Consider the following 26857-nt stretch of genomic DNA (forward strand, 5'->3'; position numbering starts at 1 on the left):
GCGTTTCGATTATGCAAATTATTGACGATGATTTATTTATTTATTTGGGAAACAAATAATTTATATAACATAGGTAAATGGTTCATAGATACAAACAGATGAATAATTACAGTTTACACTATTAAAGGACAATGCCCATGAAAGTATGGACCGCCGTCCAGAGTTGCGTCAAATTGAAACTTGTTGTGGACGATGTATAATTAACCAAATACTACCACCAATAATTATTTTTTAGATCAGCACCCGGGTTCTGAAGTTATTTACCGAAATGTTACATAACCTCAAAATCGAAAATATCCGACGATAGATTGATGGTCGGTTTTAACTGATAGTAGGTATCTATAATGTAGTTCGAATAACATATTCCATTTACTTTTAAAGGTAGTAGGTAAAAAAATAAAATAATTCTAAAACCCTAAAATAATGAATTCCGGGTATAAAATACCGCCATTTTAATTTTTAAGAACAACAATCAACATTTCGTCTTATTTTATCTTAAATGGAACCGCCTTGTTCAAAGAAACTATTCTGATCGACAAACTATGTAAAAAAATCAAAAAATAATTTTAATATTACTTTCATTTTGATGCATGAGAAAAATCATGAATCAAAAAACTAATAGATCTTATTGAATTCCGAGTATAAAATTCCGCCATTTTAATTTTTAAGAACAACAATCAAAATTTCGTCTTATTTTATCTTAAATGGAATCCCCTGTTCGAAGAAACTATTCTGATCGACAAATTATGTAAAAAAATCAAAAAATAATTTTAATATTACTTTCATTTTGACGCATGAGAAAAATCAGTACCAAGAATGGGCATTCTCCTTTTACAATAAGTTAAAAAGCAAAATGAAGTACCACAATGAAAAGGAAGAGAAACACATACATTAAAATAATGAATAAAAAATCTGTTAAATGATGTAAAAATCTATTTAAGTTTTCGTATTCGTATTATGATAATAACAGTGTGGTAGCAGAATCTTACACGAGGCTTTTCAGCTTAGGACTAGCAGCTTACATAATTTAGTTGGAAATCAAATTCTTTATTTGAAATTAATCACAAATGTCCATGAACTACATAAATGTTTACTACTTCAATTTAACAAAAATAATAAAAAAGCCCGGTGCGTAGCTGCCTTAAACATCGATTCAGCCTAGCTTGGCTCGCGGCGACGCTTCCATCTTTACAAGTGTTAATTAAAAATATATCGACGTGTAATAATGTAAGGATAATGCAGCCTGATTTAATACAGATGTAGCAATATGTAAAATAATGAGGCATACGATCTTTTTGTTTTTGTCGAGTAGCGAGATAGTGGGAAAAAATGTGCTTCTCATTATTGAAATTAAACGGAATTTAATGTAAGAGTTAAATTAACATCATTATTATTAATGTTTCGATTAGAGAGCTAAAAATATTCATTGTAATAAATAGGCAAAAGTATTCTCACCACAGACTTGTATTTGTTTTGTACCCAATATAAGTCTGTGATTCTCACTTTATTGTCATGTCATTCTTTATTCACTAAGGGTTCTAATATAAAATACCGGAATTTCTTTTTGCTTCTTGATTATTTATTTAAAATGAATGTGCGGGAAACTTATACAAAATTGCCATTGCGAATTAGAATTTGTATTCGTTCAAGTTAAACACTGTCATTTTTATTAAAATAAAAACAAGTGTACCTTTAAATAGGATAAAAATAAAACCCGATTTTGTATTTTTAAGGTATACATATTTATTTATAAATTACGCGGTCACATGATATAAATTAATTTATGTACAATTAAATAATACAGTTAAGTTTATATAAAAATAATTACAGATTTTGACCGGTTCGAACCCAGGACCGTTTCGAGCATACTCTGTGGTGGCGTACAAAATATCCGGGAAAGGGTCAATGGGTTTTTCGGGCCAGAATCCAACGCAACATTTATTAAGAACAAGCTTAAATTTTCAAAGAGAAGCTGCATACTGTTAGGTGATACATAAATTAACAAAAAAATAACTGATAATGTCGATAATAAATAAACAATTCAACGTTAACAGTGACTAGAGAGCGAGGATTCCTCCAAGCGACTTCTCATAGGCATTCGATAGGGTGTAACACTTAATATTACTTAATAAATTAATAAATAATTTATATATAAAAAAACTCCTTTACACTAAGACTCCGAGTTGTATAAAAAATCGTATTCCGTTACCAAATATTTGTTTCTTTGAACGATATATTTGTTTTCGTTGGGGACCTTACAAGGGTGACTTTTAGGTCCGCTGTTTGTCAGTCCATTTTTTGAGATTAGTTTAGTTATCGATTACGTTAAGGTAGAAGGCAGCAAGGGAGTCTCCCTTGGAGCCGACGGCGCGGGCTTGGTACTGTCCGCTGTCGTCGCTGGTGCACTTGGCGATCTCCAGGCGGTACTTGGAAGTGCCCTCCATTGTGAACCTATATCTTGTGGAGGTCTCGTCGATGGGCTTGCCGTCCTTCAGCCACTGGAGCTGGAGTGGTGGCTGTTGGGTGTAAAAATATTGTATGAATATTTGGCGGTACATTTCTTTAATTTATCGAATTTTTAATGGAAGTGGTAGTAAATTTCATTATTAACAGTTCTGGATCTTTATTAAATTGTTTACTCATTATTGTTGTATTTTCTTTACGAGCAATATTAAGTAAAACATTATATTTTAGGTATCTTTGACTCCGGTAACTCGACTTAAGTCTAAATTAATGAATAATGTCAAGATACTAAGCAACGCTTCTATGTATTATAATGGACATTCTTTTATAGACATTGAAAAAAATTATATTCTGAAGCCCGTTAACGACGTTAAACCGCATCTTTCAAATCATATAAAGTCCGTGCCAAACATCTAGTCCTTTTTTTATAATATAGAAGTAGCAGACGAGCATGCAGTCCATCTGATGGTAAGTGGCTACTGCCGCCCATGGACATCTGTAATCAACCCCAGATAGGATTAGATATTCCTACCTGAGGTCGACCAGATGCGCCGCTACCCCTGAGGACTAACCTGGAACGCCTCAGAAAAGTCTGTCTCCCTTACCACACCCTTCAAACCGGAAAACAGCAGCGCCTAACACTGCTGTTGTTAGGTAGAAATAGATGTGGCGGTGGTGCCGCCGGAGTCGAACCACAAAGGGTTCTACCACCTTCAAACTGCACACCTGGGGTACAGTATCACCCACCTTGTCCAGCTCCGCGGTGAACACGGCGGGCTCGTCCGCAGCGACGGTGGCGGAGGCGGGGAAGGCGGTGTACAGCGGCGCGGCGGCCGGCTCGCCCGCCACGCGCACCACCAGCGAGCACGACGAGAACGACTCGCCGGCGTCGTTGAACGCCTCGCATGTGTACATTCCTTGAGAAACAAGAGGGATTGGTTGGTGAAAATATCTTGGTTTGGTTTGATGAAAACACCAGCAGTTAAGTGGTATAGTCCGCGCCAAACTGCTAGTCCGCTCTGAAGTTGTTGCTACAATACAATTTACTATAGCGACGCGATTCATTTCTATATTCAGAGCGTACTACCAGTTTTACGCGGACTATTACTGTTGACTCTGCCTGCCAATCAAGGGGTTCGTCGATTCCCAAGTACGTCAGATAGCTGTCTATCCTTGTTGTCCTTTAATTAGTGGTTGACTCGTCCTTTCGATCGAGGGGTCTAAGGTTCGAATCACAGGTACGTCAGATAGACAGCCTTTAAGCAGGCGTCCGAGGTTTAAATTACAAGTCTAATTTTTCTCAATTACCGCAATTAACTCTCATTTTCCTCAGCTATCAGCATTTTTAATTTACAGTCGCACAAGTTTCAAGTTTCAAAGCTGTGTAAGTAGTGTCGCCATCTATATCCAAATTAGAGAGTTAACATAATTAACATGGTAGTTATGTTCAAGTTGTACAGCGCCATCTATGGGTATATTATGCAACTTATTGTCACGAGCGAGCTACTCAGTCACATAAGTAAAGAGTACCATAATGTTGTCAACAGATGTCGCCATTAGGCACAAATAAATAGTTTATTTGCTATACAACTTTGCAGTTATTTCAAACTGTTTTCAAGATTGATCTTTTGAATTGTTTTTGATACTTGAATTAAGCATTAATTAAATTGATACTTGAATTAATTATATGTACCTTAAGTATATTTATGATACTATTTTAAAAACTATGCACTCTACAAACCGAATGATACATTTGTTATTTTGTAAAATCAAATGAACTTTTTAAACTGGCGCTTCTATTCAATTTTCCGCTCGGACCTTCGACGACCAAAGTCCGTCACTGATTTTTAGTCTTACAATTTATTTTTTTAATGTAAATGCGAAACTGAGTTTGAACGTTTTTTGCTACGCTTTCACGCTTTAATTACCAAACCGATTGTCATGATATTTTGTACACACGTTGTCAGGGGTCCAGAAAAGGACATAGGCAACCTTTTATCCCGAAAAAAAGCAGAGTTCACGAGAGATACGTAAAATCAACTATTGTCATCGACCTCTGACCGCCGCGGGTAAAAGCTAGTAATCTAATAGATATTGTTGGGTATATCTTACCAGCATCTTCAGGGAATATCTCTGCGATATGCAGTTTGTGGATGTTGGCTTCTGAGGAGTACTGGAAGTCCTTGGAGGGTTTGATCTCCTTATTATTGTGTAGCCATACTACGTCGAATCTTTCTGCGCCGGCAATTCTGTAAGAAAATGTTATTTAAAGTTTTATAGATGTCTTTTGCAATACATAGATACTGAGTAAAAGTGACCCTAGTTTTTATGGTACGATGAATGAAAATCAACAGCCGTACTAGTAAATTAATAGGTTAAAAAAAGTCTTTTAACTCTGCCAATCTTAACATAGACATGATGAGTTATCACTTCCATGTAGATCTGGGGTTCTATCCGAAGTTGATCACAGGTGAAATGTCACTTGAGGACTATTGTCTCCTTATATGTGCGTTATCGGCGTTACGGATATTATGCAAGTAAGCAAGCATCCACTGAGAGGTAGAAAGAACGCTTCCCGCTAGAAATAGGTGTGGCGGTAGTAATAGGTACTACCTCGAACCATACTGGCACTACCATTTATCACAATTTAATAATTATAATAGCAACTAACCAATTTCCCTGCCTTAATAACTCTCCTAATTTATACCCCTGGTCCCGTGTTATTAAAAAATATTGAGTTTCAAAGTTTCCCTCATAAGTAATTTTACAGCTCACCTGCAGGACAGCGTGACTGCATCGCCGTCGTTGATGATCTGCGACTTGGCGTGGTCTACGATTCTTGGGGGCTTGTCACCCAGCTTCAATGCTGCTACTGATACTGCGCTGTCCGCTGTTGGACAAAATCATGTTTTATTTATATCCATTAAGACAGAACGAGACAATATGAGACGATATTTAAAAAAACACTTCGACAAAATAATGCCACAACAGAGATTAAGTATGAAATGTAAATAAAATGTCTAAAAAATATGTTTAGTTTTTTCTTGCCGTCGATAGAGATCCATAAACTAGCTCGAGTCGTTCTAGTCGAGTTCAAGCACAGGCATGTGCGTTCTCTTCAGGATAGGTTGGAAAAATTAATAAATACCTATAGGTTATTTTTACCCTTTAACCACGACTTGGACACTACTTTGTTGGAGGACTAGGCAAGAACTCCTTCATAGGAGGTAAGAAGATTCTTGTAATGTAATGGCTTCTCAGATAGAAGGCTTCGGAAAGGCAAAGGAGTTATAAACCACTTTCAAAGAAATTCAACGCTGCTATATCAGAAAAACATGTTTACTGCTCGGTAATAACTTTTGAATGACACTTTATGTATATGTACTAATATAATAGTAGTTGAATTATCTTGCTCTCAAATCTCATATACCGAAAATCCACAATAACTAAAACTAAAACACCATTACCATTCAAACTGGACCCACCTTTAACGGAGACCTTGCACTTGGTCTCCACTTCACCCTGGCTGTTGATGGCCTTCAGGGAGTACACGCCCTCGTCTTCGGGGAACACCTCGTTGATCGCTAGCGAGGCCACGCCGTTCTTGTACTTCAGATCCACGACCTGGGAAGTTTTGGCGAGTTTAATATGGTTTATATTATTGTATAGGAAGGAATTATATAGCCAATATTGTATAATATGTGCTGTAGGTCAGAAAATTTTGTGTTTTTGTTTGTGTATATATGAGATGAACTGTGTGTCTATTGTATTCCGTGTGAGTGTGTGTATGTGTTTTAATATTTCCTTGTGTCTTTTTGTGTTTGTTCTGTGACTTTTCATCCATACATATATTTGCTGCTACGCTATTTTACCAATATACAACTTACCTTATATGGACCATTCGGATTTTTGTAACTGTATTATTCGCTTCTCGGATCAGTGTCGCCGTGGTCCGAATGGCATGTTGTATCTATGCCACTTGGATCGGAATCGCTATACTGTGTTAGTCAGTATAAAAGATTTTTTATTGTTGTGTCTGTGTGTTTGTGTCTAGGTCTGTATGAGTTGAAGTTGTGCTTTTGCATATGTGCATCATGTATTGTATTAATGTATATATGTGTTTCTGCATGCATATTTTTGTGATTGTGATGCCTGTGTATATTTGATGTGTATTGGTGTATCTTTGTGTTTAACTACGTCTGTATGTGCTCGTTGTCTGTGTGCGTTAATGTCGTGCTTTTGCGTCTGTGCGTCACGTATTGTGTCAATGTGTGTATGCGTTCGTAGCCGTTTCCTGTTTGTATTTGTGATTCTTCATCTTTGCTTTTAAATGCGTTTGTGTGTCTTGTGTGTTGTCTTGTGTCTGTTGCTATTGTCTTGGCTATGTGTTGCTATCGTATCTCACCTCGGAGGAGTGCAGCGGCTTGCCGTCCTTGTGCCACTGCACGCGCGGGTCGGGGTCGCCGCGCACGGCGCACGACAGCAGCAGCGGCGCGCCGTCCCGCGCGCACACCGCGTCCGGCAGCGCGCGCGCGAACGACGGCGCGCACATCGACGAATCTGATGCCGGTACTGGAAGATACGATGAGATATGAATATCTTCAGTGATACAAGAATACAAGTGTAACAATAGAGGTACACGTTTGGTTATCTACTCTGCCTTATATCTACCTAATTGCACTGTTAAGCGCTGTTGCGGTTTTAAGGGTGTGGTAAGGGACATATAATTTGCTGAATCGTTTCAACTTATTACTGGTAGCAATGCAACTCTAGCCAACCCCTGCTAAGACCCCTAGCTTATCTAGGGTTATTATGTTATCTAGGGTTAACGGTTTGAAAACTATACGAGACCGGTCTAATTATTAGATCAATACGGAGAAGTGTGGTAGGTATATTGTATTTTCAGTAGAAAAATGTTATGTCTAATAATAGAAAATAGTTTGAAATATATTTAGAATCGACCATGATATTTTAAACTTTATGTTAAAAATACCCACACAACAATTCGAAAATGCCATCCCATGCTCCATTCATTTATTGGCAATTCTCAAAATACACACTGAACAACGTAACTGCCACTGCACTAAAATTAGTTAAACACATTATGTCACCATCTTAAAGTTATATTTTTGAAAATTTTGAAAACCATTTTAAATAAGTTCAAATAATTTTCATCTTATCACGTGTTAAATCAAGATAATACTGCAGGTAAAATTCGTCATTTGAATATAAAAAGTAAAAACTTTTTAAATTATTTCACCATTAACATTTTTCTTTATAACTTGCTAAATAACTGCAATTTTATAACTGCACGATTAAACTGCAATTTTATTTTGCAACTTGCAAAGTAACTGCAATTTTATTTTATTCGCACGTTGGAGTCTGCCTGGTACTATCTCATCAATGAGAATAAACGGCGCGCTAAAACGTAAGGCTTCGCGCAAATTATATTATTATCAGAATACGTACAAGTAGCCTAACATTGTATCTTATATTCCCCTCCAACATTGACATAAATATATTTTACTAGCTGACCCGGCAAACGTTGTGTCGCCATATAACTAAAAAATGTTAAGGGTGAACAACCTTTATCACTTAGGTGTATGAAAAATAGATAGTAGCCGATTCTCAGGCCTACTGAATATGGATATAAAATTTGGTGAAAATTGGTAAAGCCGTTTCGGTGGAGTACGGTAACTAACATTGTGACACGAGAATTTTATATATAAGATTATTACAACATATTATTGCTAGAAGAGTTTAACTATTATTATTTCACCGATAATTTTAATAGATGTCGAAACGTAACGTAACTTTTGCGTAACAAGAAAATATCTGAATTCTGAAGTAAACATTTTCATGAATGATACAGAAAAGCTTAATATCGCTACTGGTTACTGTTTAATTTTTTTTAAATAAAAAAAATTGGCACATTGGCAATGTGTGCTATTATGATTAAGTGAATTTTAGATGACTTATTCAAACAAGGAATCTTACTAATCCTACTAATATTATTTTGTTTAACGTTTGGTGTTTAATGTAGATAAACTTTGTCTTTTACTATTTTTTTGTACTGAAGGTTCGGGTGGCATAGACCACCGCGCTGGCCGTATCGTAGCGCCCCTGACCAGAGAAGCGATCAGTAATCCATACGAGTCATCTATTTGTGACTTATAAATCAGAAGTATTTAACCTCAGTAAGGTACTACTTAGCTGTGTTTAGCATTCTCACATTTATGTTTTGTATACATTTTCAGCGCCATCAAGTGTCGCCAATGTATCCAAGAAAAAAATGTCGAATGTTGTACACATGAGATCATCTAAATTTAAGAATATTTTTAATTACTTCGTCTGAATCAAGAATAAAATAAATAGACGGTCATTTTGTTCTTAGCAAAAGTGTAAGTTATAAAAAAGAAACAAAAATCCCGTATGCTCTGAAACATAAGCCTATGTTTCTTCCACAATTTAGACGAATCCAGCAATACTTCATATAACAAAATCCGTCAAACCGTTGGGGTACCGGTCTTGCAGAAAATGAGACATACACTCTTAGCAAGCCCTGTACCAAATCTGTATTGCACAGTTCGAAAAACATTACTCTCTGCAGTCAGATAAAAAAACACTACTTACATATGAGTTCCTTAGTAGCACTTCTGGATCTAGAAGACGCATCTGATCCGTACTTCTTCTTGCTGTCCACTGACGTCTGTGGCGAATACTTGGGCCTTGGTCCTGACGACTTGGCTGGCGGGTCGATTGTCACCTACGAAGGAAATGTTTTTAGACTTGGAGATACTTCATACGTCATATCAAGATTTGAGGACTTACGAGGTATTTACAGAAAAAGGAGAACGAAGAACAGAAATGAAGAGCAAATAAGTAAGATAATAAGAGCAGACTTGCGTCCGTTATCAATCTATTCAATGTTTTGCCAAAGATTGATATTTGACAATTCGTTTGAAGTTAAATTTGATCTTTGGTAGGCAAAATTAGGATAGATTAAGTATTAATGACGGCTTTAAAGCATTTGGCCACAGCGCTGCCCGTGGTAATCTGTTATCAACCTCAAATATTCTTGTAGTCTTAACCAAAGAAGCGTAGTTACCCCAGAAGGCTAAGTTGGAATATCTATTAAAAAATTCTTCAGTACATAAATCTGGACCAATCAACAAGCTCCGAACTGAAAATGATGGAAAAAGTTATGGATCCATGGTCAAGTTTGATAAGAGGAAGAAAAGATAGGATACCTTAGTCTTGGTGATGATCGGTGGCGGCGCTGGCTTGATCGGTTTCTCGATGTACCGACGCTCGCCTGAATGCAGGAAGTTGTGTGCCAGTGCTGCTTGCTCAGGGCTGACTACCTCGCCTGGAAGAAAAAGCTTCGTTGCAGAATTGTATGACTAGCCCTTTACACCCGAGATGATATGAGCGTGAGTTTCACTTTAAAAAAAATCCCACGTGATAGCTTCCTATTTTTCGAAACGCAACCGATGCCGATCGATCGTGAGGAGAGTATCGCACGTGCTACCGGCTAAGTGAGCGGGGTGCAGGCGGTCAGTTGTGCTAGGGACTCGTCCAAAGATGGCAGATTTTTTCGACCCGCGCACTGTCACAGGTATATAATTATTTTTGGTATTAAATGTTTAGTATCTATCATTAATTATAGCTAATTTGAAAGCTAAAAGAACACTAAATACGTGGAATTTAGTAGTTTATTCGATTAACTTGCAATTTAGATACAATTAGGTTGCAAATTTCAACTGTTACGATCGTGTGCCTACGGTTGTTGGTGCAGAATAACGTTTGATGAAAATGCTTTTATTGCTGTTACCAGTTATGTGTAAGTTTCGTCAATATCAATTTTGTTTGTTACAATTTTAGGGGTACATTTAAATGACGAACAGATTTTGCCAGTGCGGGGTGAGGAGAAATGTATCGGACATTGAAGATCTTCATGAAAGTGAAGAGCTTCAACCAAATAGATTAGAAGAGTTTCAATTTGAAGAATTGTGCCCTGAAACAGATCCAGAAGCACATGCAGACCCTCAAATAGAAACTGACCTAGAATTGGATCTGCAACTTGAGCCTAAACCTCAACCATCTACTTTAAAATCATCCCTAAAAATTTCTCGCCGCCGAGCATCTTCACGTCCAACACATCGAAAAAAAGCTTGGAAAAGAATACGTTTTCTGTCTTGAAAAGGTCTATACATCCCTACCAACATCTCCAGTAAAGTTTCCAAAGAAATATTTTTCTTAATATTTTAATTATGAGGCTCTTGATATGTAACCAGATGCACAAATTTATATTATCTAAAAAGAACCGGTCGAAAAGTTAGTTTAATTGCAATAGATATGGCTAAAGTTTTCTCCATCTGCGTTATCATTGGATGTATTCCCTAGCCAAGAATACCTACGCCTTGGAGACCTGGATTGAAGACGGAGGCAGTAACGGAAGAAAGAAGAATGTTGATTTTCATAGAATTACGTAGTTTAGGTTTCATTGCCAAGACAGATTTTTTATAAAGACTAATGAAAATAAAGACAGTGATGTTAAATATCTCCAAATTGTTTTAATTTTCTAATATTTTTTGATAAAAAACTATTTTTTTTTGCAATTTTCACGATCGTGAGTGTGACAGTTCCCACCGGAGACTCACGATCGTGCGGGTCGATTTCTGGATTAAGTATAAACTCTGGATTTTTTTTCGTATTTTTTGTGGATCCCTAAAGCTATATAAAATGCCGTAATAAACGTTTTGAATCGGAAATTGCGAAAAAAAATCTTCGGGTGTAAAGGGCTAGATATGCAGGTAGATAGCCGATGGAAAGTGGTCGGGTACCTATGTAAGTATAAGTGTTTATGTACATTTTTACAAGTGATAATGCCTAGAGCATTCTCTTTTACGCTTTTTTATTTTGATGATTTCTGAAAGAAGGTACAATTGGTTGGTGGCCAAACAGTATCAGGTATTTTCCAAACAGTCAGGTTTTTGGTAACAGGTGGGAAGGTTGAACTATTTATTACTGTCCAACTATAACAACATACTCTCCGGAACATGAGAGCCCAAATAAAATTATTTTATCGTCAGCATTGCTTAACTTTGCAGATCAGTTTAAAATGGTTGACCAAGTAATTAAGTTTCCTGCAGCTGTCACCACGCCGGTCCACCGTACATAGGATCCTAGGTTCGGTTCTCACCGGAGGAGAAATCTAAATTTACAATTTAGATGTGTTTTCCTGATCTACGTGTTAATGTCCTTGTTTATGCGTGTGGCCATGGTACCCACAACACAGGAGACCTTTTGTGGAGCTATGAGTGGGAAGCGTTAAAAAAAGTAATCTGTACCTTAAGATCTATCAATTTACCCACCTTCAACGATAACGACGCAAGAGGTCTCATCCTTGCCGTGCACGTTGGTCGCGACGCAGGTGTACTTGCCGCTGTCCTCCGGCCGGCAGTCGATGATCTCCATCGTGACCACGCCGTCCGAGTGCGTCATCGTGTAGTCGTACTTCGATAGTTCCTTCTTGTCCTTATACCTGTGGGGATTTGAGAATTAGAAACTAATATATCAGTAGCTCGACTTCGCGGAGGCACTGCCGTGCCTCCAGAACAGAAAATTTTGTCATGTCTGCCAATATTATCATACTAGTTTGCCTCGCTGTAATCACTGGATTGGTTCTATTAGGCAAATATTTTAAGGAATTTCGATTATGGACCTAAAAACTGAAAGTATATTATGCGAGCCAAATCTGATTTTGTAAAATTTATGCATAAATTATTTGAGAATAATTAAAGTACGGAACAGTAGTTATATAATAGAACTCTGATTCTGGGAGTCCGAGGTTCAAATCTCAGGCACGACACCTCTGACTTTCCAAAGGTATGTTCGTATTACAAATTTATTATGAGTTGCTTAAACAATGAAGTGAAAAAAATCTGAAGTGTGTGTAAAGTCTACCAATGCGCACTTGACCAACGCAGAATTCTATGGCATATACCGCACTCAATACGTGAGGAGATTCATGCCCAGCTTTGGGATAGTAATGGGTTAACGACGATTATGAATAATATCAGAAATATAACTAAGACTTTTCTTCGCCATTAATTAAGTTATATTAGTTTTATAGGTTTTGAACTTGGATCATTTGGTTCAGGAGTTATAAAGTTAAAAGACTGAGCCAGCAGGTAACTTGTTTGTAATAAATACAGTCCACCATTACTAACATAATTATCATGGACATATCATACCACCATAAAAATAAACCACCCTACGATCTTGGATCAAGCACAATTTAATTGGATCAGTACATTGTTTACATGGACCACTAATCCAATCCAATCAGTAATCTATCAACGTAGTGATTCTATAAATAGGTATCACTTAATTAGAGTACATTATGCGGTTAGATCAGTTCTATTTGATCATATAGAATTAGATTAGTTGTACAATTTTAGTATTATTACGTGATACTGATGTTATTAGTGTTAAATTGATTAATTCTACCCTCTGCATACATTTCGAGTAAAGAAGGTATATTTAGTTTTGACTACCGCTGTGACTAATAGACAAATCTTTACTTTTAAATAAATTACTTTTTCTAGCTCTATTTAGAAACCTCAATGTTCTGAAGCAGTGTTTCCCAACTTATTTCCATCATGAACTAAAAAATTGTTAAACTTCACATATAATATTTTTTTCCTTACCCCTTATAAAAAGTGATAATTATTTTTTTATACCCTCATAGCTTTGAAAAATCTGAAGTGCCTGCCTGTGTTGCAAATCTTGGAATCCCCAATGAGACTAATTTTCAACCATACGCCGTTTGTCCACCGCCACCGTCACCAAGCCGATACCGATAATTAATGACGGCGCCGAAGTAGCGGTACATACATTTACTATAGCCGCTTGTCCATGGCACATCCGTCACACGAGCACCGTCATTCCGAGCAACGATATTTCCAGTAAATCGGCGTGACCGCTAGATCGGCTCCGAGATTATGATGGGCTGATGTGCCGGTAATATAAAACACGTTGGAACGTGTCGATACACTGCCGTCACACGCGTGACATATGGAACAAAATAAACCGCCGATATCGGATGCGGTTGCCAAACTATCGCCGTCACGTCATATTAAAATCGGCCCGAAATAATGTCGTTCTCGATAACGGTTCCGTGACGGTGGTGGTGGACAAACGTCCTTAGGCTATAAGAGCAGATATTTTCGTTTACCCGCAAATTTTAACAATTTCTGTGAAATCTTTGTAATAGTAGGCAGCAGAATTGTAACTACCACTCACCATTTGACAGTAGGCGTTGGCTTGCCACTAAGACAGCACAGCAGCTTGCACGTGTCGCGCGCCTGCATGACACGCGGCCGCAGCTGGAAGGTGAACACGGGCGCCGTCTCGCTGGACTCCTGCCAGAACGTGTACGGCAGCGGCTCGCGGCGGCGCGGCGCCTCCGGCACGTGGGTGCGCTGGACTTTGGGTACCGCTGGAAAATTCACAAAGGTTAGTTAATGTTGTTAAGGTCACCTGTAGTTGACTTTGGGAACCGCTGGAAAGAGCTAGAGGTTAGTTAAATGCTGGTAACGTCACTAGTTTTTGACTTTTTGAAACATACGAGTTTAATGTATGCGACGATTATTTACTGTTTATTTTTTAAGTGCTCCTGAAAATGGAGGATTAATGGATTTTTTTTTTGTTTTTTACGCAGCGCGATAAGAAAAATACGAAAATATTTAAGTATATGTTGTTTAGTGTCAATGTGGCATTGAATGAAGTTAAATTAGTTTATTTGAATGTTGGGTGTGGTTTGGTTACCTCTGGATGTACTTATAACACTTCTTAATTCCAAAAATAATGCTATTTATAATTTGTTAAAGTACGGTAACTTGATTTTTAGATTTAGATTTTTTCTTCCGAGACGCTTTTTGTCAAAATTTATTTTTATAAAAAAGGTTTATTTATACGTACATATAAAGATTATCCAACTACTTTTAGTGAACATTGACAACAGTTAATTTAAAAATAGACATAATAAAAACATTACATACGTGTTATGCACATTTTGAAAACATTTCTTCAAAATTGAATAGACAACATAATAATCACAAAATAGAACTATTTAATCAATATAACAAAAAAGCACAGGCACAGTATAATAAAAAATATTTAACTTTGACACAATTTCTATTGTTACACTTAATATACACGTAACACTTATAATTCAGATAAATGAGCGATTAATTCCCATCAAACGCTTGTGTCATTTATCAAACTGCTCTGCTAACGAACCTAGCTCTAGGAATAAACGCATAGGTGACCCAATTCCTATGTTTCTACGTTGGCAGATGCCTTCTCGATTACGTCTCGTCTTTGAACTGACATGTTTATCGTTGATGGAGATTTTGATTGTCTAAATTAATTTATATTATTCGGTACGTGAATATTTTATAAATCGTTCGTATAATGTCGAGGTTTGTTTTTGAGGGTAGCGTCATTTGTCATGTCTGGTTGGAATTTTGTTTGCTGATCGTATGTTAGGAGGAGTTATATCTTATTTACATCAAATTTGTGTAGTTGAACTTTCGAAATCGGTCACTCGGAAGGATAAACTACTGTCTTCAACTTGATATTTCAGTTCAAAGTAGTGTTTGATTTATTTGTAAAATATTTCAATACTTAATTCATTTTAACAGTATGAAAGACGATATAAGAAATAAATCGATTGTTTATTCATGTATGCATGACGATAAGTATTTGATGACCTAAGTACTCTTCCTAAAGTTACGTTACGATAATATTTCAGTATATATTTTAAAGAAGTGTCTGTAATTTATAATAAGTGACCCATCTGTTAGGCTTATTTTTAAAAACAATAAAAAATACAAAAAACTTTAAAAACACATACATAAAAAACTTAAAAACGCTTACGTACAAAAGTCGTGATAATGCTAAACTTATATTTTTACAATAATATTACTATTACACTTAATATTTATGTTTTTGATAATAATAGAAAGTAAAGTGAAACACATTAAGCATTTCTTAAGAAATAAATGTATCAAAGTGAAGTATACACTTACGTTGTACGTTCAGGAAGACTACCTCCTCCCTGAAGCCGTAGTGGTTCTCCGCCCTGATGATGTACTCGCCGCGGTCTTCCAACTTCGCGCGGTTGATTATGAAGTAGTAGTCGTCGCCGGCGTACCTGTTGTGATAGAGTTTATTATTGTACAGTTGGTAACAAGTGTTTTTTTTTTATAATATAGGTGTAGCACACGAACATGCAGTCCACCTGATGGTAAGTAGCTACTGCCACTCATGGGCATCTGTAATCAATCCCAGATAGGATTAGATATTCCTACCTGAGGTCGGCCACAGATGCGCCACTACCCCTGAGGATTAAGCTGGAACACCTCGGAAAAGTATGTCTCCCTTACCACACTCTTCAAACCAGAATACAACAGCGTTTAACACTGCTGTTATGAGGCAGAAATAGGTGCGATGTTGGTACTGCCGGAGTCGAACCACAAAGGGTTCTACCATCTTAAAATTTTTATTTAGTTTTAATGAGACTTCCCATTATGAATGTTCCTCAAAATGAGATAGAATCGTTCGACAGACACTGTTATATTATAGCCGCTATATATATATACTACTTCTATCTTATAAAAGCAGTGCGACATATTGAACATTTGGATGAGAAGATCCAATTTAGACCTTAGAGGTAGCTTCCGTAAGGTATATCTCCATAGACTCCATAGACATATTCGGGTCCCTTCCAATAGGTTTCATTAGTTTGATATTATATGGTAGGTATATTGATTAAAGATTCCATGAACCTGACTGGTTGCCATGTGCACGGAATATAAGTAAACAAATATTATTACATTTATCGTTTCGATTCTACCTAGCCAGAGATCGAACTCCGGAACTCTCTGCTTCGGTTCACCTGTAATGCCTCCATTAGGCGGTTTACCATGACATATCACGTTGATAATTTTCTACGAGTGTGAGTTTTTGTATATCATAACATACCTCTTCATAAACTTGACGGACTGTCTCAACTCGTGGTTGTTATGCGACCAGGTGACAGTGGGTGCGGCGCACGCGATAATGCGGCAGTACAACTTCACGGACTGGCCCTCGTAGCAGAACGCGGACTGCGGCTTGATCACGAACCGTGGTGCCGCTTGCCGACGATCTGGGGGGAATGGAAGGTTAGAATATGGGGAAGTTCGTACAGACGTTGGTGGAAAAATAGAAATGGGTAACGTTAGCAAACTTAATTATTGTTGGAAAGTTTATCAAGATATTGACGGAAATGTGGAAATAACGATTGTAGACGGAAATATAGAATGTAGATTGAAAAAGAAAGAGATCTTGATTAATTAATTATCTATTTCTTTGGAAAAATAACGAGTGTAGTATGGTAATGATAGGGCAATTGATAATGGGAGTGATGGTTGAGAAATTCATATGTTGAGAGAAAAATAAACATGAAGAAGTACTGAATATCGAGAATAAAAACATCTGTAATGGTGAGCGACAAATATTTATAGAGTATAATATCAGATAATGCCGATGGAAAAAGAGTCGATGGCTGAGCTTACAGTAAAAGGAAATTTCAAACTATGGACATCGTGATGATTTTTGAACAGCCTAAGAAAAATGACGTATGACTTACCGAACTGTCCATCGTAGATCTTCCACTTCTCGATGAGAAGTTTGCGCAGCGAGCTGTACTCGCTTAGCCTGCCGATCGGCAGCACGAATGATGACCAGTTCTGTTAAAGAAGAACGCATTGGTTTATTCAAATTCCATTTTTAGTTGACTTTCTTCGGAAAAACAAGAAGACTTAAATCATTTAATATTTTAAAAAAATCTTAATGTTATCCTCAACTTCATATTCCACCGATCTCTGTTTGGGAATTAAATAATATTCTCTGTGAAATTGTATACTATTTGTTTCATCTACAATATCTGGTTTACTCTAATCTTACACATGTCTCGAATGCTGAAATTTGTAATATGTATTTTAAGTAATATTTTTAACAGACTTCAAAAAAGGAGGTTTCTTAATTCGATAAAAATTTTCAGCATCTATGTATTACTTCAAATTTCAAATAAACTGTGTATATATGACGGTTGTTCTTCCGCAGTAAAATAATTCTATCGACAACCCAACTTCTATCTCCATATACTAATACTAGCCCAACATCTTCCACACTCACATCGTATCTACTCCTGAGCCTGTCGCGCATCTGTTCGTATCTCCTCGCCTGGATGGTGGCGGTGCGAGCGGCGGCCGCGTCTCCAGCCAGCCACTTATGCGCCAGACACTCGTGTGCTGTCATACGTTTTCTAGAAGAGAAACAATTCTTATAATTGACTTGTTTTGACTGGGACTGTAACTCTGGATTGTCTGGATTCATAATTGGCAGTTTTGAAATTATTATTGATTGATTTTGAAATTATTACAAATTATTGATCATCATGTTCAGGTTCATTAAAAACCTTATTAAAGTATATTATTTATTATTTGTTTTTTAATAGTGGTAATTAATTTTTGCACAGGGTCATGTGTAAAAATCGCGATGAGATATTTTTTTTATGTCATACACTTTGAATGTGGAAAGCATTGTAAATTAGGTAAGGTATGAAAAGGGGATAATATATTTTATAACCGACTAAAACAAAGCAAGAGAAAGGAAGGATAACGTGTGAATTCACCAATTTCCCCTTAACAGAACTTTTACATGTCAAATCTACATCTTAAAAACGTCTATTTTAAGTACTTACTCCTTATTCTTAACAAGCAGTCTTCGGATGAAGTCCTTAGCATCATCAGACACGTGTTGGAAGGCCTCCTCGTCGAACTCCCAGTCGCAGGCCTTGACATTCTTCAATGTCTCGATGTCGTTGTTGCCAGCGAATGGTGAAAGACCAGAGAGCCTGTTGGGTATTCATCAATTGTTGTAAAGAATGCTGAAATCTACCGATGTAAGTAATCTGTATCGAAGAGATCAGGCAAGTAACGGAACACAAGGTGACGATACGATATAATGGGAGATGCAACAATATAAGTATTAACAGAATAATTGTGTTAATGTGATAAGATATTCGAATATTGATAAAGTTGGTAACACTCTAACAAATAACTTCTGGCTTAAAAATATAAATTTGAATGGTTTGAAACAATTTGTGGTTACCAGACCGTGGTAAGGCATTTACTTATGAAGCTTTGTAACTGAATGGTCATAAATGGAGTAACGTTAATGTGATCAAACTTACGAGAAGCTACGATTCTTTTACCTTTTTGATTTCATGAACAGATTTATGAGATTTTAATCTCAGAAACTTTTGATACGATTCTCATCCTATTTGGAGTCAATAGATATCAGGTAGGCTGCATACCTGTTTGATGTGTCAATTATCTGATATAAATCCGGTATACTCACAGGACATAGGCGAGCACTCCAACCGCCCACATGTCGGTGTAGAAACCAACGGGCTCGCGCTCGACGATCTCAGGTGCCGCGAACTCCGCCGTGCCGGTTGAGATCTTCACCACCTCGTTCGGATCCAGCTTCGTCGCTAGGCCGAAGTCGATGATCTGATGGGGAATGTGTCATTAGTATATTGCCTAAACCTAATTAACTTTTAGAACCTAATGTGAGAAATGATAATTCAAGTAGATCATTAGCAAATGCCATGTCTTATAGGATGTGGTAAGAGACTCATATGGCGTTTCGACTTAGCCCTCATAACGATCAACGCTTTCGTGGTCAACTGGTCGACCCCAAGTTGAACTACAAACATATCTACGGTTGATTTAAAATGTGGATCCATGGAAACAATAGACAGACCGTTAACAAATCTTCTTGCTGTACAATATCACAAAAAAATTTTTTTTAACTATTTTTTATCAGCACAATCCTTATCAAAAAGTTGATGCACATACCTTAACATCAGTACCGGTCCTCGTCTGGCACATCACGTTCTCCGGCTTGAGGTCGAGATGGATGATGTTCTGCTCGTGCATATGCTTCACGCCCTCGCACACTTGTCGCATGTAGTGTGCCGCTTCGGCCTCGCTCATGTTGTAGCCAGGCTCCGTGATGCGCTCGAACAGCTCGCCTCCGGACAAGCTGTTGGTAAGATTAGTTTATTTTAAAATTTACATCTGTCAGCATTTAGAGATCTGCTGCCGGTCATGTTCTGCCTCTATCAGCATTGTACTAGAAGATTTTGTGATCTAGGGCAAAAAGACTGAAGATCTTCAAGATCTACTGGTCTTCTAATAAAAAAATATATTGTTCTTTTCACCAGATATTTTTTATGTCTGGAGACCTGCTATAACATAAAATCTCGTTGTAGTTGTCACTGTGCTTTTAATTTGTTTTAAGTGAAGCAATATACCAAGCTAAGGCTCAATCTTAAAAGACTTAGAGGATGTTTTCATTATGTAAAAACACTTATTATGTTTTAAATTTGGTATGACACAGACTACATCACCAGTCTGGTGATAGATCAATGTCAGAACTAGAAAAAATTATAAAGAGACTTACTATTAGAAAGAGTAAAACCTTTAGTCTGGTTGGAACTTAGCCAATAATATTACCCAGACGACATATCTGAATGTAAATATAAGTTACTCACAATTCGAATATCAACACCATTTCGTCATCATCTTCAAAGGCATCGTGCAGATTGATGAGTTTCCTGTGGTGTAGCTGGTTCATTATATCTATCTCTTTCTTAATCAGCTCCTTCTCCATCGCACCGGTGCAGGGGATGAACTTGGCCGCGAAGGTGTTTCCTGTGGACCTCTCCCTGCAGCGGTGGACAACGCCGAATGCGCCTGTGCCTACAATAGTATGGTACATCATACTTCTGTTTTGGACTCTGTGTGTGTCAGGTTTTAATGTTTAAAGTCCGCGTGACTTCAGTAAATCGATTCAACGGTTTAATTTAACTACTAATGTTAATAGTATAATAATCATTTTGTTTGGCTATTCTGACTATTATTTTAAAGTCTCCCATTTTTTTTCAATTCATTAAGTAAATCAATTTATTTATTATATAATTATTATATTTTAAATATTTTTATTATTATCGACCTATGTTTCTTTTTACTTTCAATTCATTGCTTTTAAATTTATTTTATGTTTACATTATTGTTATTAAAATAGTGTTATTTAATTATTTGGGTTTTGCTATCATATTATTTATTATTATATTTAAAAATACATCTTATTCTACAAAATAATAAAGAGCAGCTATATAAATACGGTGCATAATTAACTACTGTCGTGTAATAATAATAATATAAAATAAATATAATAATTAAGCACACACCGTGCATGTCAACTACTTTTACGAAATTTAAATAAAATAAGCATTATTATTATAAATATAACTACAATAATATAATAAAATAATATACTTAGTTACGTTCATAATATACAGTGATATTTACAATAGAATATAAAAAATATATTTTTTTGTGGAATTATAATTATTTTCTTATTATTAAAATGGTTATTGTCAAATATTTGATTAAAAAAAATCTTGTAACTTTTAACGTACTTTTTATATTGAGTGTTCTGATTTTTTACATAAACAAAATTAAATAAAGATAACCAAATTTACACTCCTGGTGCCAAATAATACCGTCGATTTTAATTAATGTTGTTGCACATTTTTATTGCATGCGCTTCTCAAATAACAGATTACCATAATAGTATTATGTAAATAATAATATATTATCAAAATAATAGTATGCGTGTGAGACAGAGAGATGCAGAGAGAAAGAGATGCACTACATCGATCTATTCACACACAGACCTCCGTCGCGTTTCCGTTTAGACGAAGCTCTCACGAAGTCACCTGCGAAATTCATTACTATTTGTACATGTGTGGGTAAAAGTTAAATTTGAACTACATGTTAGTTCTGTGTTAAGAAAACCTCTAGCAAAATGATCTCTCGCAAGCAACTTCGTGTGTTATGTTTAGTTCTACTTTTAACTATCATGCCGCTATATAACTTATCTATATAATATAAAAAGTAATAAATGCTATTAAAACTTAAATATATTCTATGTTAATAGTGTATATTTATTAATAGTGTATCTTAAATTACGTAATTTGAAATGTTAAATATTGCAATTAATTCGAGTATATTTTTGATTTCATAACTTAATAATTCTGTACATAATGTCTTAAATGTTGTATAACTAACGATAAAATATGTTTTGTACATTATACTATTCTACAGTATTCATTGTTCATGCGTTTATAAAATTATTAGAATCTTACGAAAGCTTTTAGCACTATTTATAAAAAAAAACATATATCAATTCATATATTAGATACAGGTATAAATAAATGTATACATTTTAGGGGTAAAACTCATTTTTAATAAGTAATAACTAAATTTTTTCACACCCATGCTATCATAATTATGTTCATCGGGTTAATCACTTTCAATTAAACTTATCAGTATAACAGAAAGATATAATCTTGTTCTTTATATATGTAATTTTGTTCTTGCTTCCTTTTAACTTAAGAAAGTAGAAACAAAAAATACAAATCAATTAATAAACTTGCCATTATTAAAATTATGTCTTGAGATAGTATACGCTAATATAAGAAAAATATTGCTATAAATAGTTTCAATAAGGCATTATTAATTTGAAATAAGATTAATTGCATTCCTACAATGTATGTGAACAAAGTTTTTTTCCCAAATAATTACTAAAATTATCAACAACATAATTACGTTGTTGATAAATTTAATTCTGCAGAAAGGGCAGTAAGTATATATAATGCCGTTTTAATTTAAAACCTATTTTAAATATTTCTGCTCTGCTGCTATCAATAGATCTATAGGAAATCATTTGGTATATCTATGACATGAAAAAGCTAGTAATATAACAGTGAAACACACTAAACAATATACAAGTGACTTATCTATAAGAGAACTACTAGAACTACTACTAGAAAATAGACCATTAAACTAATATAATTGTCTGATCCTCTCCAAAAAAAATAACTACACAACTACCAACACTATATACGAAACATCTACAACAATCCAAGATACAACAACTACAACAAACAACAGTGGGACCTAGCTACAACACACAACAATACATACACTTACCGATCTCCTCCAGTATGTCGTACTTGTCGTACACTGAGCACGTGTTGATGTCGACCGGCTGCGGCACGTACTTGCTGTAGATGTCGAACACGTAGCTGTCGTAGTCCTTCACGGGACCGTGGTCAGCGTTCGTCCGGATCTTCTTGCCGGTTTCGTCCACTGTTGAGGAAAATTGTTGGTGACAATTAGTTTAGTGCTTGTTGTTCAATGGATTGTTAGAAAAAGGAGTGAAAATGCTTTTAACATTTTAATGAGTAATTATTCTAAGTAAATTAGTATATCTGATACAGATATAAATAAATGAACACTAGAATTTGATGTCAATAGTGCAAATAGCATACAAATACCGAGGCCCAAGCCCATTTATATTTGTCATTACCAACCTAATAGGTCCTATTCGAAGTCATTCACATAGGAAATGTCCTAATACATTGCCATTGCCTAGGAGGATTTCTTAATTGGATTAGGAGGATTCTTAATTCGATGGAACGAAAAATTGTCATATCACTCCTTTATTACACTGTAGTAGTTAACGACTTGTTGTTATTAGGGGTAATAAAAACGTGAAGATGGTGCCATCGAAATCGAACAAAGACTTCTATCTCCTTTTAATTCTGCAACTACTGATAAAGTTATGCCGACTCTTACCAGGGTACTCCTGTTTCTTGTACTCCTTCTTGATGATAGCCTTGGTCTGTACCGTGGACGTGGGCTCGCTCGGCTCTGATCTGCCGTAGATATTCTCAGCATATACCCTGAATTCGTACTCCTTGCCTGGTACTAGATTAGTGACTGCCATTGTCGTGAACCTGTGGGAAACCATGTTATATTTAGCGAAAGTCATATTTAAAAGCGGGTTGAAAGTAAAAAGATAATTTTCCATAATTAATTTTTTATCAAATATAAATGAAGTACTAATTGAATCTAAGAAGATTCATGAATTAACTGACGAATTAATTAACGAATGGCTTATCGCTAAGAATAGATTTAATTTGGAAACAAGAGCTATTTAAAACGGTAGAGAAGAATTATACAACGGGTTATATTATTATGAAATAGATTCGTGTTTATTAAAAGCAGATATAAACATTTAGAAGTTGATAATGACGATAAAGGCAATAAATCTAACGATTATATTTAAATTATAACTAAAAGAACCAACGATAGGTAATCATAAAAATAAAGTCTATTTTGAAACTACAATTTAAAATCAAAATGTATTTAGTATTTTACCTAGTGTTGCCGACTCTGATCCAGCTGGTCATCGGATGCTCCCGTTTCTCAACGAGGTAGTTGGTGATGTCGGAACCACCGTCCCATACAGGTGCCTTCCATGACAAAGCTAATGAGTCCACACCAATGTTGTCCACTGCTGGGAATCTTGGTGGGTCGGGACGATCTGGAAATAAGTGGAGTAATATTAATATAAATAGTTTTAATATTTATTATTAATGCGAATATGGCTTGATTAAGGGGATCATTTAATGATTGCGAGAAACTCTGGAATGAAATCATAAATATTACGTTAAATTTCAAAATGAATTCTAAAAAACAAATGGACAAATAATTTTTTTTGTAAATTATCAAATCTCTTATAATCTTATGACTCACCGCTGATCTCAATGTTGATGGTGGCTGTGTCCTGTCCCAGTTCGTTCTCTGCGGTGATCCTGTATGGTCCGGAATCCAATTTGCTTGCGTCGCGGATTGTGAGAATTGCGTGACGCTCTGAAAAAGTACATTACATAAACTAACACTTAGTTTGATTGACGATGTTAAGTAAATACATTTTGTAGATTGCTTCTCTTATACCTGCTGCTAAAGAAATATGGTGCAATTTGATGCTTTTTAGAAATCGGTTCAGTATACGGCTCTTATAAAACTTTTTGTAAATTGCATATACAATTCAATGCAAAACAATAAACCTTAAATCTTCCTTTCTATTACATATCTAATAAATTTGCCTTTTGTGTCTTCTCGAAAACCAGTAATGTCTAATCACATCCACAAAATTTTAGCCCGAAAGCATTTACCCATTATCTTTACAATTAACTTAGTAATAGCTTACCTTTCCTCTCAACATGGTAGTGGAGTCCAGACTCGATGGTCTCACCCTCCCTCACCCACGTGATCTTGGGGATGGGGTGGCCAGTGAACGGAATCTTGATGACGACGTTCTCGCCCTTGTCGAAGTACGCGGTGACGCGGAAACGAGGTGGCACATTCAGTTTTGGTGCGGCTGGAAGGGAATGTTTTTTAAATTAGGATGAAGTAACAAAAGATTTGGATTGCATCTTCCTGACCACATAGGTAAGTGTAATTTGTCTTTATTATTGTCAGAATCTATGCTTCTGATGATTTTGACTTAATTGGTGAATATAATTTCCGTTTTACTAGATGAAAAAGTTGTAAAACATGAGAAGTTATTGAATGAACCTGGATCTGTCTACCAAGATAAAAAACTATATTACTCTTACGTAAATGATTATGGCATAATAGTGAAAGAGTTTAAATTGCTTTTTTAATGTCAATCCATTAAAATCACAACTCCCACTGCTGCACTTGACAAGGGTGTGGTCACTGCAAGCGTGCTGCACTTGGTAAGGGAGATATTCTTTTCCGAGGCGTTCCAGCTTAGTCCTTAGGGGTAGCGCGCACGTGTGGCCGACCTCAGGTAGGAATATCTCCTATCTGGGGTTGATTGCAGACGTCCATGGGCGGCAGGAGCCACTTACCATCAGGTGGACTGCATGCTCGTCTGCTACTCCTATATTATAAAAAATATTAATGAAGCAACACTCACTCTTGATGTGTAACTCAGCGCGAGTGCTCTTCACACCCGCGCGGTTGACGGCGCGGCAGACGTACTCGTCAGCGTCCTCGCCGAACACGTCGTTCACCGTCAGGAAGTGGTTGTCGCCCTCGCTCCAGATGTGGTGGCGGGGGCCGTTGGTTATCTCGCGGGCACCTGCATTAAGAGAAATGTGATGGATAATGACGCGTTTTGAGAATTTGTGAACGTACATTTTACAATAAAAAAAATAATCATGACTCACAATATAATTCTATACTCAAATGGATTAAGGAGAATGTCATAAATTATTTTAGGTATATTAAGAATTACTAATAAACATGTTTGAATAAAAAAATAATCATGACTCATAGAATTCTATATTCAAATATTTATAATGAACCTCAGATACCTTGTAGTGTAGTGAGAATCATACTAAGATATACACGAGTAGTATACGAATAAGTCTTAGATGAGTAAAATAAATGTATTTACTTATCAAATGAATAAGTAGACCCAAATCGAAGTAAATCATAATAAAATTATGAAATGAACGATTTTCGAAACATCCAAATGTTTAAATATTTTTTTATTAAGTTCAATAATTAAAGAACTAATCAAATTAAATAATTAAAGAAACGGACAAGTTAGGGAAAATGAATTCAGTTGGGTTGCCCTGTTGAAAGGGCAACCCAACTGAATTCATTGATATTTGGAAATGTCGTAAAGTAACATAAAATTACAATCCCGTTATCATAATCAATACGATTATCGAGTTTGCAATTATTGTCATAATCAAGATGATCAACTTACCCTTGTACCACGTGATGGTAGGCTTCGGTGTACCAGTGATGGTGCACTGGAACTTGGCGTTGTGGTACTGGATGCAGTTGGCGTCCTTCAGTGGCTTCACGATCTCTGGTGGTGTAGCCGCTGGAAATAAAAATAGAAGATAAATATTACACTTAACACAGAGCTTTCGTATAATATTAACCTAAAACAGTAAAGGTAACAACAAATATTATTGAAGGTGATTAAAGAATGGTTTAAGCTCATCAAATCTACTTAATAAGTTGAAAATCTTTCCAAGATTCTATCCAATACACTTAAGAAACATTCAACTAATTTAGATACAGCTTTGTCAGCATCTTTTGATTGTTTTTGCAAGTTTACGCTAAGTTTCTGCCACAAGCTACATTACGAGAATGTGGGTTCCACCTATGACCAATTATTATTAAATCCATCAATCAAATGTTATTCAAGATTATGGCTATAGCAGAAATCATTTCGTAATAAAGCATCATCTACTTAATATTTCTTGTATTCATTCGACAAGGTTTCGGCACATTAGCAAATACCCTTCCAGAAATCTTTGACGGTGGTAGAACCCTTTGTTGTTCAACTCCGGCGGCACCAC

The 26857-nt window shown here is 36.1% G+C and overlaps 1 protein-coding gene across 1 annotated transcript in view; it reads right to left on the bottom strand.

The window, feature by feature from the left end:
* Window positions 1-1718: 1718 nt before the first annotated feature.
* Window positions 1719-26857, bottom strand: part of bent (projectin protein bent) — a 120958-nt gene continuing 95819 nt past the window's right edge. Inside the window, exons 112-136 of the mRNA XM_073090012.1 lie at window positions 26254-26373; window positions 25453-25617; window positions 24718-24888; window positions 24261-24377; window positions 23883-24048; window positions 23298-23458; window positions 22650-22808; window positions 20144-20351; window positions 19446-19632; window positions 18943-19097; window positions 18284-18436; window positions 17716-17845; window positions 17168-17267; window positions 16519-16684; window positions 15564-15688; window positions 13774-13969; window positions 11841-12010; window positions 9714-9832; window positions 9097-9229; window positions 6869-7035; window positions 5949-6087; window positions 5239-5353; window positions 4576-4712; window positions 3211-3380; window positions 1719-2516 (exon numbers count right to left, since the gene is read on the bottom strand). Of these exons, the coding sequence (XP_072946113.1) occupies window positions 2310-2516; window positions 3211-3380; window positions 4576-4712; window positions 5239-5353; window positions 5949-6087; window positions 6869-7035; window positions 9097-9229; window positions 9714-9832; window positions 11841-12010; window positions 13774-13969; window positions 15564-15688; window positions 16519-16684; window positions 17168-17267; window positions 17716-17845; window positions 18284-18436; window positions 18943-19097; window positions 19446-19632; window positions 20144-20351; window positions 22650-22808; window positions 23298-23458; window positions 23883-24048; window positions 24261-24377; window positions 24718-24888; window positions 25453-25617; window positions 26254-26373 (3836 nt within the window). The 3' untranslated portion in view covers window positions 1719-2309. The remainder of the gene's footprint in view (window positions 2517-3210; window positions 3381-4575; window positions 4713-5238; window positions 5354-5948; window positions 6088-6868; window positions 7036-9096; window positions 9230-9713; window positions 9833-11840; window positions 12011-13773; window positions 13970-15563; window positions 15689-16518; window positions 16685-17167; window positions 17268-17715; window positions 17846-18283; window positions 18437-18942; window positions 19098-19445; window positions 19633-20143; window positions 20352-22649; window positions 22809-23297; window positions 23459-23882; window positions 24049-24260; window positions 24378-24717; window positions 24889-25452; window positions 25618-26253; window positions 26374-26857) is intronic.

Source organism: Epargyreus clarus, unplaced genomic scaffold (assembly GCF_041222505.1).
Source record: "Epargyreus clarus isolate Ecla_fem2 unplaced genomic scaffold, WU_Ecla_fem_2.2 ptg000031l, whole genome shotgun sequence".
NCBI lineage: Eukaryota > Metazoa > Arthropoda > Insecta > Lepidoptera > Hesperiidae > Epargyreus > Epargyreus clarus.